The sequence below is a fragment of the Takifugu flavidus genome, chromosome 12 (assembly GCF_003711565.1).
Source record: "Takifugu flavidus isolate HTHZ2018 chromosome 12, ASM371156v2, whole genome shotgun sequence".
Lineage (NCBI taxonomy): Eukaryota > Metazoa > Chordata > Actinopteri > Tetraodontiformes > Tetraodontidae > Takifugu > Takifugu flavidus.
This window is the reverse complement of record NC_079531.1, coordinates 4,641,532-4,662,690: the sequence shown is the minus strand read 5'-3', so window position 1 is coordinate 4,662,690 and position 21,159 is coordinate 4,641,532. Positions and strand designations below refer to the sequence as shown.

General features: G+C 45.0%; 3 protein-coding genes across 6 annotated transcripts in view; 2 read left to right on the top strand and 1 right to left on the bottom strand.

The window, feature by feature from the left end:
• si:ch211-149e23.4 (uncharacterized) overlaps window positions 1–8,404 on the top strand; it is an 8,562-nt gene extending 158 nt beyond the window's left edge. The window contains exons 2-14 of the mRNA XM_057048682.1: window positions 1,698–2,027; window positions 2,463–2,771; window positions 3,743–4,024; window positions 4,100–4,256; window positions 4,558–4,727; window positions 4,825–5,094; window positions 5,173–5,469; window positions 5,553–5,834; window positions 5,920–6,082; window positions 6,556–6,716; window positions 6,886–6,961; window positions 7,949–7,976; window positions 8,092–8,404. Coding sequence (XP_056904662.1) covers window positions 1,698–2,027; window positions 2,463–2,771; window positions 3,743–4,024; window positions 4,100–4,256; window positions 4,558–4,727; window positions 4,825–5,094; window positions 5,173–5,469; window positions 5,553–5,834; window positions 5,920–6,082; window positions 6,556–6,716; window positions 6,886–6,961; window positions 7,949–7,976; window positions 8,092–8,238 — 2,672 coding nt within the window. The 3' untranslated portion in view covers window positions 8,239–8,404. The remainder of the gene's footprint in view (window positions 1–1,697; window positions 2,028–2,462; window positions 2,772–3,742; window positions 4,025–4,099; window positions 4,257–4,557; window positions 4,728–4,824; window positions 5,095–5,172; window positions 5,470–5,552; window positions 5,835–5,919; window positions 6,083–6,555; window positions 6,717–6,885; window positions 6,962–7,948; window positions 7,977–8,091) is intronic.
• On the bottom strand, window positions 7,429–11,459 carry rrp8 (ribosomal RNA processing 8). The gene is made up of 9 exons (XM_057048686.1): window positions 11,272–11,459; window positions 11,044–11,155; window positions 10,478–10,709; window positions 9,542–10,388; window positions 9,322–9,451; window positions 9,145–9,251; window positions 8,966–9,062; window positions 8,589–8,726; window positions 7,429–8,162 (listed from the first exon to the last, which is right to left on the bottom strand). Exons 2-8 carry the CDS (start codon window positions 11,140–11,142, stop codon window positions 8,613–8,615), a joined length of 1,626 nt encoding a protein of 541 aa, XP_056904666.1. The 5' UTR covers window positions 11,143–11,155; window positions 11,272–11,459; the 3' UTR covers window positions 7,429–8,162; window positions 8,589–8,612.
• A 700-nt stretch (window positions 11,460–12,159) lies between these two features.
• LOC130534520 (integrin-linked protein kinase) lies at window positions 12,160–21,027 on the top strand. Of its 4 annotated transcripts, none has more exons than XM_057048690.1 (13): window positions 12,160–12,319; window positions 13,166–13,306; window positions 16,778–16,943; window positions 17,828–17,923; window positions 18,015–18,111; window positions 18,194–18,277; window positions 18,379–18,464; window positions 18,547–18,656; window positions 18,825–18,952; window positions 19,052–19,173; window positions 19,254–19,353; window positions 19,640–19,770; window positions 19,891–21,027. In XM_057048690.1, exons 2-13 carry the CDS (start codon window positions 13,218–13,220, stop codon window positions 20,038–20,040), a joined length of 1,359 nt encoding a protein of 452 aa, XP_056904670.1. In that variant the 5' UTR covers window positions 12,160–12,319; window positions 13,166–13,217; the 3' UTR covers window positions 20,041–21,027. The 4 variants fall into 4 exon arrangements, with proteins under 4 accessions (XP_056904670.1, XP_056904669.1, XP_056904667.1 ...); XM_057048689.1 differs by having other exon boundaries at window positions 12,167–12,319; window positions 13,161–13,306; XM_057048687.1 differs by having other exon boundaries at window positions 12,169–12,319; window positions 13,046–13,306.
• Window positions 21,028–21,159: the final 132 nt, after the last annotated feature.

The following is a 21,159-nucleotide window of genomic DNA, read 5'->3' as shown; positions in this document are numbered from 1 at the left end:
GATAGTTTTACAAGGGCTCGAGCCCTTGTGTAACCTGCCATTTGCACCTAACGGTGCCATTAAGGTTTAAACGAGCTATGAACCAACTGCAAATGCAGACGAGAAACAACGTCTACTGTAGATGTCGGCTGCAACTTTCACTTGAAGACGCAAAGTAAAAACAGTATCATGTTCTTGATGTTTTATTGTCTTAATGCATCCTTTGTTCATCAGCCAGTGATGCGCCCTTAAACCACATTAGTTTCTATTCAGTCCTTTAAAGTTTTATATCCTTGACTTCATTTTCTCTTTCTTTGAGGGGGGGAAAACCCTCCGCAGGCTGCATTTATTTATCCACCTCTGCTGTTTGAGGCTCATTTCTGCAGAGTCACCGGGACCACCAAATGGGGTTGAAAGTTAAAATGCTTGAAAAAAAGCTTTTTAAAAAAAACCAAACTGTATAAGTATTAATTTACCACATCCCCAGACTCAGAGGGAGAGCCTCAGTTTGCTGTGGGTTACTGCTTGGTTGGCTCCTATCTGATTTCTCTCGCAGCCTTCGCTTTGTTCGCATCCTCGAGTTTCTTCTTAAGGTTACAAACTATAACATTAAATGAATTACGCGCCCAAAAGGCATCATGGAATCCACACAGGGTTTTATTTATCCCTCCTCTCCTCTTTGAACCGTCCACGTTGTTTCCATTTGCTATGATGTACAGCAACATCTCAGCTAATGGTGTTCAGCAGTTGGAGAGTTTTACACTGCAGCCTGTGATGACACACACGCACACACACACACACACACACACACACACACACACACACACACACACACACACACACACACACACACACACAGTGACATGATGCAATGCAGCAGCACATTGTCATTGATTTACTCTTCATGTAAAAAGGACGATAAATTCTTGGATTAATCTGATCGAACAAACTGTCCTTAAGTGCTCCTTGCCTGTCAGCAGAAACAGGCTGCGCTGGAGGCTGCGCGCCCCCCCCCCCTCTGCCTAAAACCTCCACCCCATCAGGGTGCACTCTCGTTCAGGGTGACAGTCGCGATGCAACGTCTGGACGGTTCAATTTCACAGATGGCGCCCACCGCTTCAAATATACGGCAATGCGGCGTGCGCAGGGCCGACGTTCCTGCAGTTTTATCCTCTGGGAATTCTCGGGAGGGATGCTTTTATTTTTGCACATCCGTGTTCCCCAGTGGACAAACTCTTGTGACCACCAGCAGACCACAATTGCATCAGAATTAAACATTCCTGTTCAGTAATTCTCTGCATGGACGCCTTTTAACTGGGGTTAAATCGTTTGTACCAGTAATCAAAAGACTTTTCCACCGGCTTTTTAAAAACAATTTCGTTGAATGGACCCAACTCAGCATACAAATAAGACAGTGAGCATGACAAACAGCCTGTTAACAATGCAATAGTGAGCGTGCGGAACGGATCATCTGGCTAAAAGCAGGACGAGCTGCAGACTCTTTGTCTTGTTTATTGATCGCATATTGGCACATTCTAATTGTGATGAAACGACTGGAAAACCGATTAGCATCGACTGGGCGACTCGGTGTCATCCATCTTGGGTTGGGAGACAATAGGATGTGTGAAAACATCTTTGATAGGCATCTGTCAGCTCCTCATCCTTACAGGAAGAGGAAGAATCAGGTTCTCATTAGATACTGTTCTGCTGTGTCTCAGGTCTGGAAGAAGATCCCATTTTGGAGATTTCCCGCAATGTCACAGCGGTCCTGGGGGAAGATGCCGTCCTGCTCTGTGTGTACCGGGGCAGCAACGAGATCTTAGGCGCTGAGTGGAGTCGTCAGATCAACTCCAAAGTGAAATCCAAAGGCCTGGCGGGCTTTAAAAACCAGGCCCCTTATGGTCGCAATGGCTTCTCAGAGCCGGGTTCCATGACCAACCTGACAGTGAGGGTCAAGGTGCAAAGTCTGGACGCAGAGGGAGAATACACCTGCGAGTTTGAGTCAGAGGACGAGTATTATTCTGATAATATCTTCCTCAGCGTAGTAGGTAAGGATCTGATGGCTCATGTTTGGATCTTAATTTTTGACACACCACTAACATCTGGAGTTATTTGGGCTTTCAGCACTGTTTGACATCACAATTGGCCATTGAGGGGTGTTTGGGGAATGTAAAAAAAAGAAGTATGTGTATCATTTGGGTCCAGAGTCCCAACTGTGGGTCCAAAAAATGTAAAATCAACAGGGAGAGCACATTTTTCTTCCTCACATTTCCATCAGCTGACATGCAGTAGTTGCCATGGCAGCCGATTGTTTATGCAACTTTAGTGGCAAACTTGGGTTTGGACATCTCTTACGGACACCTGTGATCACAGTGTCGGTTACAGATGGTTTAACCCTTCAGTGGGATCAAGCCAATAAAAGACAGTTTGAAAACAGCTTCTGGCCTAAATCAAACCAGATGAAACTTGCATTTCGCTCACAGCTCGGCCTGACATCCAGATCCAGCTGACGACAGAGACGATAAACGGTTCCCACTATCAGTCGGTGTCGTGCTCCGCCGTCAGCGGCAGGCCTCCGCCTCAGATCAGCTGGTTGGTTGGAGGCCTCCCTGCTCCAGATTACCCTTTTACTGTCGACATGAACGCCACCGCCCACTCGAACGGGACTTCCACCCTGACCAGCACCCTCCGATTCCCCACCCACCTGCAGAATGAGGACAGCGTCACCTGTGCGGTCCGTCACCCAACTTTCGCCGACCCAAAACTCACCACAATGAGGGTGGAAACATACGGTAGGTGTCGGCATTGTTGATCTGTCTCTCAATTCATACTGCAAATACTGGCGATGTCTCGGTGTGTATTTAGGGATTAGCGCCCTTTCAGCCGCCTCAGTGACTCGATCCGCATCACGCTGCTTTCACCCAGCCAGTGAAGGCCAGTTCACACGCACCTCACACATCATTAGGTCCAGTTCCAACTCAGGACTTCCACTCACCGATGACTGCTCCACCGGCTGGACTGCAGCTGCTCTAGAATCAACATTTATCATGCCAGATAAAATGTAACTAAAGTGTTAATAATGAGAGGATCAGAGAAAAGAAATACAAACCCAGTTTTATGTCAGTGAAGCAAGTGGATTTTCCACCATTAAAGCTGCCAACAATGGCTCACATGACTGCTTGTTTATGTAAAAGTCAAAATATATATATAAAGTGAGACATAATATAGAGTTCTTGGAGTTTTATGGGCCAACTTAACACTTTGAAACTCACATCTTTATTAAAACCTGGGTGTATTTGCAGAAATAAATAAACAGTACTGTGTTCACATCCAGACATTTTTTTCAGCATGGAGATTTTTACTTAGGGTCAGCTGACTCCTCTTATTCATTAGAAGTTGCCAGCTTCTTCATAACACCCTGGCTTTAATGCATTTGCTAATAGGCTGATCTCTGATTAGTAGCATTAGAGCGCTCTCCGGCTTCGGCTCGAGCGGCAGCAGCTGTGCCAGACATCTGCTCTTAGCCGCAGCCCCGGCCAACAGATGGGACGAGCGATAAGCCCGAGTCAGCACTTTCCAGAAGATCCCAACAGAAGCCCCTCACGACCCGTGTTTAGATAAAATTCAAATCATCCGGTTTTGGCTTCCTATTCGAGGGGGAAAAAAGAGTCATATAGAGCCTCAGTGCGACTTCTGACTTTTGAATTTGCTGGTAAAATCATTAGTCTGTGTGAACGTGTAACATTTCTCTTCCACTCTGCAGCGACACCAAATGTATCCATTAAAGCAGAAATGGTACAGAGAGGAGGAAGTGAGTTCTGGGTGGTCTCCTGCATTTCGTCTGGGGGGAGACCCGACACCAATATCTCGTTGGTGTTGAACGCCGACGGAGAGCCACAGAGAGACGACAAAACAGACTCAGGTGCACAGACGAGCTCCTACTTCCTCCCTGCTGCCGCGTATGAGGGACAGAACATCACGTGCGTCTTTGGCCACCCCAAATTTACACGGCCGGTGTCAAAGGGCACCACTCTGCCGTCTTTTTGTGAGTATCGCAATTCTTTTCTGTGGATTTGAATGAGGTGGGAGATGAAACACAGGTCAATTCTCTGTTTTACAGATGTGTCTGGAGTCCAGTGGTTCAGCTCAGGTTTGGGCAACAGCAGCTCAGAATCGTGGGACTCTGGGTCGATAGAGCTGCGGGAAGGACAGAATGACTTTGCCATCGGCCTGCGGGTCTCCGGGAACGTGCCACGTTACAATCTCAGCTGCAGCAGGTGAGAGAAACGACGTTTTTGTAATTCTGAATTCGTCCCATTTGAGATCAACTGTTGTCTTTTTTTAAGGGGGAATAATGCTACAAACCGGCGACAGTGGTGAAATGTTTTTTCCTGTACCTGCAGACTAAAGCACCTTGAACAGGATGCGGTTACACGTTGTGTGGCAACTAACCACAGTCTTGCAGATGGCACAGAGGCATTGAGGCACATTTCCTGATCAAAACTGATTTATCTGCCATGACAGAATATCTGTGTTAAGTGTTGGGTAAATTTTGCATGTCTGTGTGCGTCTGTTTAGAGACGATGGGCTCTTGCCCGCAGGCGTAGAGGTAGTCGGCGGCAGCCTGGCGTTCCGTGGCCAGGTGGGGCTTCAGCACGCCGGCCTGTACGACTGTTCGGTCTCATATCACCACGTTCAAGCCGGGCTGAGGATAAACATCACTGTTAAACCCCGGGCCGTGCAGCTGGGTTAGTGGACCATTTTCAGGATTTCAAGCATCTCACTCCAATGGAAGACTGACATCCAACCCCCCCGCCTCCACCTATCTGCCCCATCCCCTCACAGTTCTCCCGGCGGTTGATCTGCAAACTGAAGACGGGGTGATTGAGTGCTCAGCAGCTGACGGCGTCCCCGCAGCCAACATGTCTTGGCTCCTGCCGGAGGGTGTGTCTGCAGTCTCCTGGTTCAATTTCACGTCTCACAATGGAAGCCACACTGTTAAGGGAGTTCTACTCCTCCCTGCCTGCTCGCCGTGGGAGCACGCCGCAACATGCGTGATAAATCATCCTGCGTTTGAGGAGCCCGAGAGCAGAAGCGTGACCCTCCCTGTTTGCTGTGCGTTTAACTAGTCGGGCTGAGATTTTATCTTCTGTTCCCCACTTCCTGTGCTTTAATTCGCCTTTTCTCCCACAGCTCTTCCCAACATCACCCTCGACTCTGTCACTGGGTGGGACAACGGCGAGGAATACATAGAGGTGGTGTGTTCCGTAGACAGCATCGCCCCTGCGGCGGTGGTGTTCTGGCGCGTCGGAAACAGTGGCAGAAGCATCAGTAGTCAAACAGAGATGGAGCTCCGGGCGGACGGTTGGGTGCGGGCCCGGAGTTCTGTGCGCTTCCCGTCTTTGTTGTATTCTGGCCAGAATTTGAGCTGCTCGGTGGAGCATCGGAGCCTGAGGGCACCAGAGAAGAGAACAATACTTGTGGAGCACAGTATGTTTTTCGCTCTCAGTGGGTCACACACCAACTGGCACATCTGCCCGTCCCTTCCCGTCACCTCTTGTTTTCTTTTCCAGGAGCCCTTTTGATGAGTGTGTCCGTAGGGAGGCTTCCGAACTCTCCTCTCTGGATGGCAGTGTGTGACTACAGAGGGCCGAGCATCAGCCTTAACCTTGCTTGGCTCCTGCCTGGAAAGACCGAAAGCCAAACCTCCATGGAACTGGAGCAGGAGGGCCAATTCCTGAAAGCCAGACTGACTTACCAGTTCAGTCTGGCCCTTCAGGAGGGCCAGAACCTCACCTGCGTGTACCGCCATGATCACGGATCCACAGAAAAGACCGTTCACATCCCGAAATACTGTGAGCATTACAGAAACAATTCCAAATATTACATTTTACACGCGGCCGTGCACGATCAGTCAAAATACCAATGACTCTTCCGTAGACATCACAGCCGTGAGAGTTCAAAACCACACGACTCCTCTGCAAAGCCGCTACAGCGGTGAGACCATCACACACAGACTGACTCTCCAGGAAAATCAGCACCACCAAAGAATTCTTCTCAGAGTGGAAGGCAGCGTGCCAGATTACAATCTCATCTGTAAAAGGTGGCGTGTCCCCGTATTGTCAGCCGCTTACACAGAATTCAATGTCAACCCCATTTAAAAGATCAAATGCACTTACAGTTATGATTTTTTTTTGGTAAGCCTGAAACGATAAACTCAATCTGTTTAATCCCATGTAGAATTCAAGAGAGAGCAGGAGTGCTCCCGCTGAGCCCCTTTAAAGAAATATTTATGGTTCAGTTTTGAAGATTTGTGTCTTTATCAGAAGCAGAGGGATTTACGATGACGCAGCACGAGCAGACTGTTGAAGTTAGCGCCAGCCAAGAAATACCTAAATCAAAGAGCACAAAGTCAAAACTCATCTCTTTCCATACCTGAATCCAACTTTTTATCAAGATGAGCTCTGACACATGTCCCGCTGCAACGCGCAAGCTGCAAAATAAGAGGATTTTGACAAACAGTGAAGTAAAAGTGCAGCATTTCACCGATGATTATTAAATAAATAAACATTTCAGGAGCGATGGCTCGTTCGTCCAAATGGATGGAGACGCGATGGTGTTCCAGCAGGAGGTCACGGAGGAGGATGCGGGCCTTTACACCTGCCAGGCATCCTTTTATCACCACGCAGCAATGGTCTCTTTCCAGGTGGACGTCATGAGCGAGGACAGGCTGCTCGGTGAGGACTCGCTGCTTTGTACTTGACCTTTACGGAGCAAAAGACGGAATATATCGACATTCTGATGCTACCTTCATTTGGCCTAGCTGGCTTCTTATTTGCACGTGTAACTTCTGCCCTCCTGCAGAGCTGTGGCACTTTTTCCACCAGTCTGGTTTTTGCGTTTCAGCACTGTGGACGCTGGTGTGCATCTGTTCAGCCTCTGTCATTGTGATCGTGGCCATCGTCACGTGTTGGGCGTGCTGGTGAGTCGAATGGTTTAACCTTATGTACCCTCGAAGTTACGAGAAAAACAGGATGCACGGATCACTAACCCACCTCACCACTCACAAACAGGAAACCATGTAGCTGAATCAGACAGGTGTGCGTGCCACCATAGTCCCTGCATATAGGTGCTAAAGAGGCAGAAAAGAGAATTGATCTGCCCCGTCTGCCCTTGAAAATATTAATCCTGCAATATATTATAAAAAGAACAATTAAAGGCAAATATATACAGATTTATAGCTGGCTAAATGTCTCACGACACCTCTGAAATGTGGTCACAGTCAAATATGAACGGCTTAAATATTAGAATATGATATAAATCAGTCATCCAAATAAAATTCTGATGAAAAGACATCAGTTTAATTCAGTTGTTCTTGTTCTTAAATTCTTTGGAAAACGATTCTGAAGAAATGCGAGTATTTCCAGACAGAAGAATGTCATCAATCCATCATTTTAAAAAAGCCTTTATTTTGAACATCTGTATATCTATAACAAACCAAGAACCACATGCTGGGAGGTGTTCTACCATTGACAGCTACAGGGGCAGATGAGGAATAAACCTGTTTCACATGTTTCAATTTGCATGTTTGAAACGGAGTGAGAGGTAAGATAAACTTAAAACAACTTTTAATCATGCCTCTTTTGGGGAACATGATCAGGTTACGCCGTCCTCTCTGCGACGGTCGCTGCAGACTAATATTTAGGTCAATCACGCAGCAGGGACAGGAAAGCGCGACTTCCTATTTCTAAAGCGAACCCCTTCGACACTGAGGGCACTTTTCTGACTGCAGCTTGCTTTCCAATCTGCGACACCAGACATCACGGATCAATGAGTGCGACTCCGGTCGACACTTGCGTTGTCTCCCGTCTCACGCTCCCAGCCTGATTCAGTGCCGCGGCGCCACCTAGTGGTGATATTTCGCATTGCGTCTCCTAACACCGCATTATTTTTTTGTTTTACTCCACAGCACAGCAAATAAAAGACCACAAAATAAGGTAAGTCAATATTCCAGTCTATTGTTTGGTAGAAATATATTAGTCTATCTCTGATTTGGCACATTTGAGTTCAAGCTCATCCGGTCTTCTTTCTTTCCGTGACCTTGGCATCCAGGGTCAGGAGGTTGCGTCACCCTTGACAGCTCTGATGCAGGAGCCTGGGTCTCCTGAGGTGAAGAAGCCAGCCTTTGGAGATGACAGCAAGGAATATGCACAGTTAATCAGTTATTCCATTGTCTTCGAGCACAAGAGTACAGTGTGAGGGTTTCAGTCGGAAGCGCCGTTTTTTTTACGTGTAAAAATTGAAGGGTTTTTAGTCCTTGCTCAGCAGCATTAGTGGTTATTCATACAGACCTTTTGCACTTTTGTATTACTTGAATTTTCCTGTTGCACATGCAGTATTTTCAATAAAAATAACTGATATGAAACATTCGTTGTGACAGTAGATGATCCAGATGAGACGCCTCATTAGCAGACTTTAGTTTAATATTTTGTTATTTAATCAAATTTCTGTCTCTTCATTACACTTTCATTAATCAATAAATGTGGTCAATAAGAACAGTAAAAAAAACAATAACTTCACAAAGTCCAACAAGTCTACAAAGAGCAGACCTGGGCTGTTTCATTACTAGACCATCATCTTTTCTTGTAGACACAAGGTTTGAGCTGCAGCCCGAATTTCTTTAGGTTTTCTGGAGCAGCTGCAGTCTTGACGAACTCAAAGGAGTAGAAGTGTGTGTTCTCCGTGTTCTGAAGTAAAACAAAAAACACGTGACAAACTTGCTTTAGATTGAGGTGAACCTGGTTTCCTGCCCACAGCAACAAACCATCAATTAAATCTGAGAGGAAAATAAGAACGTCAGTAATGTAATGTGCGTAGGCAACATGCCGTTCTTCATTTTACACAATAAAATTATAATTCCATTCTAAAATTACTGTCGATAAACATGGTTAAAGAATTACTGAGGTTTTCTGGCTTTTCGCCTCACCTTGGACACCATCTTGAATCCCAGGTTTGAGAGCGCAGTGATGAAGTTCCGCACGTTGTCGAACCTACTCGCCACTTCGGCGATTTTTAGGAACCCGCTTTAATAAAAAAACCAATAAATGTTCCTGTTAAAATTTCATACACAACCTTAATCAGACATACTGGATTTTCTGGTTTTACCCATTCATCAAGACTCTGTTGGCCTCGGCCAGAAAATCGGCCAGGTTGACTCCCATGAGGGAGAGGCAGAACACGGCGATGCCCACGGAGGCGTCGGGCAGCGGCACCTGCACACAGAACACGCGTTAAGCTTCCCCGCCATCGCTGTGACTCCGCAAAAGGACAGGTGGCGCTCACGTTGGCCATGTCGCAGACTGTCACGAGCTCACAGGTGGCCGCCAGGTCAAAGCTGTGCACCCTGTTCTTCACGCTGCGAGCGATCTTGCAGTCGCCGCAGCCGAAGTCCGCCACCACCAGAGAGGAAGGTCTGGAACACAGGATGGAACGTTCAAAAGCCCGACTCATGACGGGGATCATTTGGCCTGCGATTCTCATCGTTACAGGAAAAGTGTCTCACTTTTGTTGAATGTACGCGATGATGTCATCCACCGGATTGGCGGGCCACCTCTGGACCTGTGCTGTGTACCCTTTGTGGTAGATCCAGAAGGCCTGGGGATCCTGCTTAAACATGCGCTTTGCCTCGCTGCTCGATGTGCTGTACAGAACTTCGTTGATGTAGCGGAAGCGAGCGGACTCCAGACGCTGCTCCATGCGGGACCTGAGGGAGGTAGAGCGATCCTGTTTCAGCTCCTTCTCCTCCTCTGCTAACGCCGTCTCAGCTTTTATCTCCGGCGGACTCTCCTGCTGCTTGGCTTCCTGGCTCTGGAGCATTTTCCGGAGCTTCTCTCTCTTCAGTCTCTGCTTGATGTCCGGCTCGGGTTTCAGCCGTTTCCCTGATAGCTTCTCCTGATCGTCTGCGCTCTCCGTTCTTGGGTTTGATCTGACAGATGAGGCAGCTGAATCTTTTCCAGCCTGGCCGGCTTTCTTTTTAACGCTGTTTTCCTCCTCTTGAACAGTCTGTGTTTTTGTTGGACAGGACGAGTCTGATTTTTTCCTTTTCTGTGATTTAGACTCTTTTTCCTTCCTCTCGGGTGGTTTCTGACAGATTCTTTCACTGTTGTTGTTTCTGAAAGACTCCGCATTGACCTCTTCCTTGGGCTTGATGTTTTCAGCAGACTCCGCTTTACTTACCCCCATCTCGTGATCCTTTGGTCTGTATTTGTTTTTACATTTCCTCTTGTTCTTCATTTTGCTTTTCCATTCTTTTCTGCTCAGTTTTTCTGTGGTTTGTGGCTTGTTTATGCTCACTTTTACAGTTATTTCTTTGTCCTTTGTAGTAATCTCAGGTGTGTTTTTTGGGACTCCTTTAGGGAAGAAGAGAACAATTGAGCCTATGAGCCCATTTACAGTCTAAAACTTAAATAACTTAAAGACAAACCAGTAAAGTGCTCACCAATGTTACTGCTTTTCTTCTTCTTCTTTGGTGGTATTGTTTCTTCCTTAGGCGTCTCTTGTAATTCTTTTTGCCTTTTCCTTCTTTTCTTCTTTTTCTTAGTTTGTGACGGGGTCACAGCAGAGTTCCCATCACTGTCACTCTCCTGCTGCCGTTCATCACTTTTCCAGTCTGGTACTGATCCCAGAGTCTGCAGGGTCCGCAGCAGGCTCTTCTTTCCAACAACCTTTGACTGTTCAGAAGCAATTATTTCAGATGACAGAATTACATATGTCAATTACATATTGAATGTGCGGCTTAATGGTAAATAAAACCCAAAACATTATTTGAAGTAACCCCTAGAAATGTGTCAGACAGGAAGACAATGTAGTAGCTACACACAGACCAATAATACAATTAAACCAAATCAGCTGATTTTGTTAGCTGTTTTATCAGTGGCCTTTTTGCAAACAAAACAAAACAAAAACATATTTATTGGCATGTGTATAGTGTGACTGCAGACATGCTCCCACAGACAAGAAATTTAGACATGCAACAGTTTTATTTTTGAAAAGGAATATTGATACCTTGACTTGTTTGATGCTATTCGATTTTAGGTTAGCTTTGACTACAGTCTTGCTCGGGACCTCTACTTCGTCATTCCAGTCTTCATCCTCGTTAAACATGTTTCCTTGATAACTTTAAAGAGTAAACACACATCTGTAATTCAGTAAATGATGTGAAAACATCTGAAACACTGACAATGTTTCTATTCCAACTCGCTAACTTTGCTAGCTGGATTTAGCTTTACTCACCGTTCGTATCAGGAGCAGCAAAGTGGATGGATTCACTTGTTGAACTGTTTTTTATGTCAGGATTTAAAGGATTTATGTCAAGTGAATATCTTATTGTACGGAAAAGATAAAGTTAATTTAAGAGCCACGTTGGTTTGTCTCGTGTGCGGCAAGGGTGCAAAACAGAACTACAGGCGCGGGTGGATGACAAAAGCATACCAGAGAATTCTGGGAGATGGAGTCGTTGTGGCTCAAAGGTTAACGATATTTTAGTTGTGAAGGAAGCCAAAAACATCACTAGTGAAGGATTTCATCGAACTAATATGCAGCCTATTCATGATTGTGTGTTTTGGGAGCGTTTCATGGTTATAACCAGTTAGTAAAATATGTCATTAAAAGCAATACAAATATTATTTCAAATCAATAAGTGAAACTACATTGCATTAAACTATTTAAAGCCAACGGACTGTTTTAAAACTTGTCAATTACGCACAACCAAACTAGGAAAACAAAGCAATTAACAAACCCTCAAAAACCAAAACCAAACAAACAAACAACAACAAAACAAACAATCAAAAACCAAGTACAGTATTGGCTGTTTTATTAACATAATGGCAATTCTGCAAATTAGGCTCCTTTCAGTGTTTCGAATTTAAATAAATTATGTTCATCTGAAATACGGGATTTAACAGTAAATAAGTCGCATTTGCGCTTGCACATGGAATTGCATGATAACCAAGGATGCCACTACTACGTGAATTACACAATAACAACACACAAAAGTTGGAATGAATATTTACTTTACAATCTATTTTACGTCTATGTTATGTTTACAGAAATAGAGCTGAAATCTGGACGTATAAAAAAACATGACTGTAGGCGGTGAATAGTTACTGCAGTCCCGCGGGTTGCCTGTAGGGGGCGCGACGCTGGCTCCGCAGCCTAACGTTAGCACGTCGCTACGACGGCGGTGAGGGTGTGGATGTCCCCAGCATTCATCCGACTTGAGTCAACATAGCGATCCTTCTAACTTCCCCTGTGAATGCTGAACAACAGGGCGATTTATACGGTAAGGTTGTCGCAGATTTTCGTTTCTGGTTTCGGCTGTTGAAATGATAAAGTCGCTAAAGTTTCAGAAGCGCTCATCTCATGTCAGCGTCAAATCAGAGATACGGTTAGCTCGCTAGCCGAACCTCCCTGTTTCTCCTTTTGTTAAATACGGCTGGATGTGCGGCCAATATTGTTTCTTTTACTTTATCAAGGTAACGATAGCAAACTACGATTTTGTATTTAAAAGAAACCCTATAATCAAATTTAAGACGGTCATAAAAGCTGCTCTTTTGTGTTGGCCAGATAGCACTGAAGCTAACATCAGTGAGGCTGCTGTAAAGATTGCTAATAGGGAAGTTATTAAAAGACATTTTTACAAGGGGTTTTTCGTCATAAAACGCAACTCGATTGCATTTCACCTACATTTCCCTGGCGTATTAAAAATGATCTTCAATAGCACAGTGTGTTTCATTTATTAGAACTTTTATTGAACGCATAAAATGTGCACACAGATTTTGCAGCTCTTTAATGACTTGTGATGTTTAGTCAGATATTTGAAACTGGGTTTCAGGTAAATGTCTTTAAATTTGAAAGAGAGGGGTTGTTTGCCTCTATAACTTTCTTGACTGATCATTTGGTAAATGTAAGAACCCTTGAACATGAAAAATTGTTAATTACTGTAGTGGAGAGAACACAGAAAAATGTTCTAACAGAGAAATCTCTTCTCTCTCTCTCTTTTAAACAGAATTTGTGTTGGAGCTGTTGTATATGCTCTAAATTATTCCTCATTTTTCCCTATTGAGGAACTGATGCTGGCCGGGACCCTGAAACCTTTAGCTTGCCTCTCTTATTGGTCTCAGTTTAGGTCTGCAGCAACATCCAAAGGTGCATCATAAGAGAAGAGCACAGCCAGAAAAATGGATGATATTTTTACGCAGTGCCGGGAAGGCAATGCAGTGGCCGTCCGCTTATGGTTGGACAACACCGAGAATGACCTCAATCAAGGGTGAGATATCTTTTATCGATTCTTGTGTGTATTCTTGTCGGCGGGATGGTTTCAGGATCCCAAATCCCTTTTATCCTATGCTTTATTCCATATGTAACAATTGTCACACTTTTCCAGGAGAGAGGGTTTTAGAAGTATTTCACTTTCTGTTGCCAGTTCGTCCTGCTTTCCCAAATAATGCCGTCTCATGCCAAATGCTAATTTCCTCTCCATTTATACCGGTATCTCACCATCTGTGGAAAAGTCACTTCCACTATAATGGAGCTTGATCGAGCCAGCTTTGTCGTGCACGCCCAGAGCGCCTTTTTTAAAGTCCCCCGTGAGATTGTGGCCTGCGATTGAACCCGTTTCCTCGTGACTCTGTTTATTTAAAATGTTTGTCCAGAATGTCAGCACAGTAGTGGAAGAGCGTGACACTGGGCAGGAAGCTGCTATGATGGCAGTCAGTAATGTGTGCAGTTCAGTCAAAAATGCAATTAAAGTTGTACTTTTAATCTTTTTTTTTTAACCTATAATTCCTGCCGAATGGTTTCGAGTGCCCGTCTGAGCTAAGTATCTTCTCTGTTTTCACCCAACACTGGAACAAAAACCCAAAACACAACCAGTCTAAAAGTGTTGAGAACCCAGGAAGCTTTTTTTCCTGCTGTTTTGTCCTAAATTACAACTGCTGTTGTTTGTTTTCAGAGAAAGCATATAAAGAAGGCATTCATCATTGCCTCCCTGAGCTTTATTCTCCTCTCCTCCCCCTTCGTCAAACATCTGTTGTGCTGAGATGATGGTTGAGATTTCAAGAGTAACAGTTTTTAGACAATTATCACAGATATTGGGAGCACTGCGCTTGCTCTGTGTGCCTTGTTTTAGCATCGACTGTTCTAGGATGGCTGCAGCGGGCCGGTAACACCTTTACACGAGTCTCATCCATTAGCTGATTGCATGTCAAGTTCCCTGTTTCTAGATGATATGTGTCCTCTGGTGGGTGAAACACGCAAGCAAGAATTTGCAGACTACTGCTAAAGCTGCAGCAGAGCTCATCCTGTCGGTGCTTTTGCATGAGCTCTTCAGTGATCTGCGCTGTTCACGCTGATGTAACACCAAGACTGTGAGTAGTAGTGGAATGCTCAATGACCTTACAAGGAATAACACTCCGACCTCCGGGGAACCATCTACCAAATACCAGGAAGGAGGAAAGGAGGTTATTGGGAGTTAGATGTGACCAGACAAACGTATGTGTGTGTGTGTGTGTGGCTGTTTTTTTTTCAGGCCTTCAAGTGCCACAGTAGATCCCATCTTCCCTCCACCTCTGACATGTTTCCGGTATTTGTGTCCCAGTGGTATTAGATATCACCACTCATTTCCCCTCAACACCCCCCCCCCCCCCCCCCCGTGCCATGGCTGTAATTAGACAGTTCAACACGCCACTTCCTAAATGATTTGAATATTGTAGTTTTCTTTGGTCTGTACATGGGGGCATTTTATCCTAACACAGCAGGTTTGCGTGTGTATACAGTGATCCCTCGTTTATCGCGGGAGTTACGTTCCAAAAGTAACACGCGAAAAGTGAAATCCGCGAAGTAGCAACTTTATTTTTTTTAATTATTTTACAATGCAATACTGAACAGTAGAATGAAACCAAACATCAAAACCTGTTTTAAAGACCAAACTTTGTTTAAAACAATAATTTTAATATAGTAATACTGTACAAGATTGGAAACATTGTCACTCGCGTATTTCACGGTCCCAGCTGTGCCTCTGCGTCCTGACTCCGCTCCGCTGTAGCGTCTGTTTCTACGGAAGGCGCAGGAGTCTTTCTCCGAGAGAAGAACATTGTTATAGGCAGTTGTTGGCGCTCTTTCTTTTTCTGGGCAAGAAGATTTTTATAAACGGATATGCCACCTTCAATTATATTTGAGAACTGCAATGAACGACTCATCAAAGGGTCCCATTCTTGTGCCGTGCGCTGAAGTTCAGTGGCCATTCTCACCATGGTTGCTAAGCGACCAAGTGTTAGTCCGTCCTCCTCCTCTTTATCAACACGTGTGTCTTCAATTGAAAAAATGCAAACGTAAAGTTGGCAGAATGTACAGAAACGAAAACTGTTGACAAGTGAAAAATCAATACAGTACAGCGTCAATATTTTATTTATAGACAACAGTAAAGCCCCTGAGCCAATCAGGATTCAGAGGCACTGTAAAAAAAAAAATAAAAAAAATCTGCGAAGCCGCGAAAGATGAACCGCGATATAGCGAGGGATCACTGTATATTCAAAAAGCAATTTTTTATGTGTATAAGTATATAATCAGCAGTTTGAGTTCACTTTTTATTTAATAAAACTGCTGATGACTTTAGTTTAGACAACACCTAAATGTTTTCTTGTTATTTCAGCATAAATTAGGATTTCCTCATCTCGGCTTGGTTTTGTAACGCGGTGTTGATATCGGCGCAGAGACACATGCCGGCGCACTTCCTCAAGCTTTCCCGTCTGCTAAACTGAGTGCAGACGGCAGGTGGAAGGGCCTGAAATACATGGCCACCACCAGTGGGGAGGAAGGGGGTCAAGAGGAGAAAACCATAGCTTGTGGTTGTGTGGTCGAAGCGAGCTTAAGGGGGAAATCTTATCCTATAAAAAGAAATGAACACATAGAGAAACCCGAGGCTCAGGCCTGGTTTCTCACTTAATGACCGAAATTCTCTCAAGTTAGCAGTGACAGCACTTTTAAATAGTAGTTATTAAACTTTCAATTTGTGTGTATTATCTCCTAATTCATCCATGTAGAAGTTAGTGCTGAACTCGACTTCTCCCTAAAGCTTAATAGAAAACTAATAAAATCACAGGCGTGCTCGGGGATTGAGTGTGTTGTGCTGGCTCCTCATAAACTCGGCCTAATTAGCTTGTGCGATTTGGCCTTTTGGTCTGACAGGAAGTGGCTCCCACATTAGATCTGGTGTGACAACAGGGCTCTCAGACGCACAGATATACGCTTGTTGCAGGACTGAGGGGCTCTGTGGGGCCCCCCGATGCTGTTTTGAGCAGAGATCATCTGGGTGTGTGAACAAGCCAGCGACTTGATGGCTGTGGAGGCAGAGGGTTCAGATTCCAGCTCATTCAATAATACTCCCTCAGTTCTCAGATCACATCATCATGTTGTCCGCCTACTGGAAGAGCGAGGGCCTAACTCGGTCAAATGGATGATTTTTATCTGTTTTTCAAAACGACAAATGAGACCCATGTGGGAAGTAGAATGCATCATCAGTCGTGCCCGAATGGTGTAATGGAACAGGAAGTCTTCTTAAGGACTGCACCAGGAGTGCCCAGAGGTCCATTTCTCTCTTTTCCAGACGAACCTTTCACCATCATTTTCCACGTGCACTATCCGTCATCCTCGCTAGGGCGATGAGCCAAAAGCAGCAGCAGTTCCCACCACGGTGCGTCTCAAAGGTCACCCATCATTTGTGCTGATCTCTCCTCGGTAGGGACGACCACGGCTTCAGCCCTCTGCACTGGGCGTGCCGGGAGGGCCGCTCCAGCGTGGTGGACATGCTCATCATGAGGGGGGCCCGCATCAACGTCATGAACCGGGGCGATGACACGCCTCTGCACCTGGCCGCCAGCCACGGACATCGTGACATCGTGGGAAAGGTAGGTTTCCTGTAGAGTGGCGAGCTTACTAATATTTCCCATGGTTAGATATTTCCCATGACTGGAAGTATCAATTTTCTGCATCACCTGCTGGTTTTCTCTGTGGAAAACAAATCGAGTCCATCGATTCCACTGATGAAACAGATCTCCTTGGGTAACACGATGACGGATGATTTCAGGTTTGCTTCATAGACTGTTGACATTTTGAAACCACTTAATGATGTAATTATTATCTTGTCTGGTCTTGAAGTTCCTCCCTCAGCTGGTAGAAATACAGTTCCTAATATTTGAGTATTTGCAAGTGTTCTATAACACTGTACTTCAGTTGTTTAGTGTAAAATAAACACTTGTGGTTATTAATTCAGTTTTATTTTTGGTTTGGTATTCTAGGATTAGGGTACCCAATATAAAAAGGCCAAATACTGCAGACTAAATACACATCGAATATACATTTCCTGTTTGATGGCACCATATACACATACTTTACATACTCACATACTTTTACTGAGCAGCGCCCTGCTCAACTACTCTATTTTTTAAGTCATGCACTACGTGTTATATAGTGCTTCATCACAATTTTTGGATGATTTTTTTCCAATAGAACAGGTCTGGATGTCAAAATACAAGAATGCTATATAGGAAAATGAAGAATGTGTTCTACTCTGAATCAAGTGACAGCCAGGAGTCTTGTGCAGTGGGCTTTGATGTAGAAAGGCTGCCAGGTATTTTCCAAACATGTATCCACAGGCAGGGCATATCTCTCCCTAACCCCCCCCCCCTTTTTTTTTTTTTGTTTGCAGGCGCCTCTCACTGCCTACATCCCAAACAACCCCTCACCAGCTGTTGTGGCTTGCATATAATCCCTTGTTTCTATTTCTCTCTAGCTGATCCAATGCAAAGCAGACACAAATGCAGCCAATGAACATGGAAACACACCGCTGCATTATGCCTGTTTCTGGGGACAAGACCAAGTGGCTGAGGTGTGTGTGTGTGCTCCCCCTGGTGGTGGTTCCAGGTACAGGTCCTTCTGTGCAGTATCTCACCAATGCTATTTTACTGTGTTCTCCTTAGGATCTTGTGACTAACGGGGCCCAGGTGAGCATCTGTAATAAATATGGAGAAACACCCCTGGACAAGGGCAAACCTCACCTGCGTGAAATCCTCAGAGGTATCCCTCCAGAGAGATCGTTAATGTTAACATGCAGATTTGATGGTTCATGTCCATCATTGCCTTTTTTTCCTCCTCACAGAAAAAGCTGAGAAACTGGGCCAGAGCATGACTAAAATCCCCTTCAAGGACACCTTCTGGAAAGGCACCACCAGAACTCGACCCAGTGAGTCCATCGCTGATGCATAAACCGCCTCATAGGGCGACCACATTCCAGTAATGTGATTGTTTTCTTCACCCCAACTAAATTTTGTTTTAATTTTCAAGGAAACGGTACTTTGAACAAACACGCTGGGATTGACTACAAACAGCTCTCTCTTCTGGCCAGGATAAATGAAAACCAGTCTGGGGAGGTACGTCGGTTACTCTGGATAATGTGTCTGATTGTAGAGCTGCGCCACCTCATTTTTCTCTGCGTGTGTTTCCCACTGGAAGCTGTGGCAGGGGCGCTGGCAGGGGAACGAAATCGTCGTTAAAATGCTGAAAGTCCGCGACTGGACAACGAGGAAGAGCCGAGACTTCAACGAGGAGTACCCCAAACTCAGGTTCTTGTTTGATCCTGACTTTTGTGACCCTCCTGTCCTTTGTGTGTCTGTGTTGCATTGAAACAACCTTTATGTGTTACGTCTGTCGCATCTCATTCGAGTTGTGTGTCTCCCACTTTTTCCGGGTGTCTCCTTGGCTGTCCTTTCATTCCCCCCCCTCCGTCCCAGGATATTTTCCCACCCAAATGTCCTGCCTATGTTGGGAGCATGTCAGTCTCCTCCTGCCCCCCACCCCATCATCATCACACACTGGATGCCATATGGCTCCCTCTACAACGTCCTGCATGAAGGCACCAGTGAGTACTTTGACTCCGAGGACAGTGTGTTGTCTCGTCGGCTGCTGAATTAAAGGTCTGCCTGAGTGGATTAACTTTTGCCTCTCGTCCTCCTGTCAGACTTTGTCGTGGACCAGACGCAGGCAGTGAAGTTTGCCCTGGACATTGCCTGTGGAATGGCCTTTTTACACACGCTTGAACCAATGATCCCTCGTCACTATCTCAACAGCAAGAGTGTGATGGTGAGAATCAAAACGGCTCATAACAGCCACAAGTCGCTCAGCATAGAACTGCACTACAGCATCGTTACTTGTGCTCACAGATAGATGAAGACATGACAGCCAGGATCAGCATGGCGGACGTCAAATTCTCCTTCCAGTGTCCCGGCAGGATGTACTCGCCTGCATGGGTGGCCCCCGAGGGTAGGCATCCGTCACGCAGCACAGATCCAGAGTGGCAGCTGAGCCGCTCAGTGATGGATGCACAGAAGTCCAGACAGTTGCAGAAACAGACATAATCTGCTGATGGCTTCCTCTTGCGTAACAGTAAAATGGGAAACATAATTCGATTAGTGAGCATGAAAATAACCAGGGAACCACGGTAACGGGGGATTGCATGGTCGCAAGGTCACATGCGGAGGCAGCAGACCTCCCTGCGTCCCACTGTCAGTACTTTTTGCTCACACTGGTTGATTCCTGTGACCTGTAGCTCTGCAGAAGAAGCCCGAGGAGATCAACCGTCGGTCAGCAGACATGTGGAGCTTTGCTATCCTGCTGTGGGAGCTGGTCACCAGAGAGGTGCCGTTTGCTGACCTGTCTAACATGGAAATCGGCATGAAGGTCAGCACGATTTATTTTCGGCTAATAAAATAACAAATTGGTAGTGAGGACCATTGTTTTATCCAGAATAACTCCGGCTTTGTCCTACGTTTCTGAAGTCTTGTCTGTTTTGGTACTCAGGTGGCCCTTGAAGGTTTGAGGCCCACCATCCCTCCTGGCATATCGCCCCATATTTGCAAGCTGATGAAGATATGCATGAATGAAGACCCGGCAAAGAGGCCTAAATTCGACATGATTGTGCCAATTCTGGACAAAATGCAGGACAAATGAACTTCCCTCCTGTGCCTGAACATCTCATCCCAGTTGGTGGTGTGGTGCTTACCAGTATTGCCTTAAACTCCTCCACTGCTGCTGCATTCAAGGCCACTGTAGCTCCTGCTTCTGAGACAAATACAGCGGCTACTCGCATTATTCCCGTCTTTTTTGATCCACCATTTCTGCATCTTGGATGAGTTCAGTCAGAAATAAACGGTGCAGGTCAACATTGCTGTTGTACTTCACAGATGTTCCCGTCCCTTTTTTGGGGGGCGGGGGCTCATCATGGGTAGGAAAAGTAAGAATTCTTCATTTGTTAATCGACATCTAAGCTTGTCTCTGTGGGGAAAATGCTCGTCGGCAGCAAAACGTGTGTAAGCATGACAAATCAATGTGTGTTGTACAGCTTTGCAGTGTGATTTAAAAAATAGAGCGTGACCTCTGCTCAGTATAACCTGCTGTCAGTGATGAAATGGAACCGACCGCAGCACAAGTGCTTTTCCCTGACGACTACTATAAAATGCCTTTTTAGAGCCTTTTGTTGAACGCAATACTGTAATTAACTAGATTGCTGTAATCTAGTTTGTTTCTTTGTGTTTTCATTTTTGATTTTTACACTTTTATCAGCTTCTGTGTCAGAAAAGGGTCGTTTTGTTGCTCAGTATTCATGCTAATCCATCGAGTCATGCCAGGAATGAATATTGTGGTCGGACTGTAATTTATTGATATCAAAGGTACAGTTTTAATAGTTTTGTTGCTTTTTCCCCTCACTCTGATGACGGGACATCAGCTGTTACCATCCCTCATGTCATTGCCTCATTTATCTTTGTTCTTTTCTATTACTTTTAACATACCAGTCTGTTTTTCCCTCTTTCCCAGTATCAACTGGGCCTCCACCAGCTTGCTCGTTTGTGCCGAATCACAGTTTGAAGCCAAAATCAAGAATGACTATAAACAAATGTATTTATACAGAATTATATTAAAAAGAAAAAAAAAATTAAACACTTTTTACTTGGCATTGAATATTTTTTATGAAAATGAGGTTTTCATGGGAAGGAATTGCAAAATATTGGTATAATACAAAAATCTTGATATACACATTTAATCATTTAAAAAAAGTTATTTATTTTCATC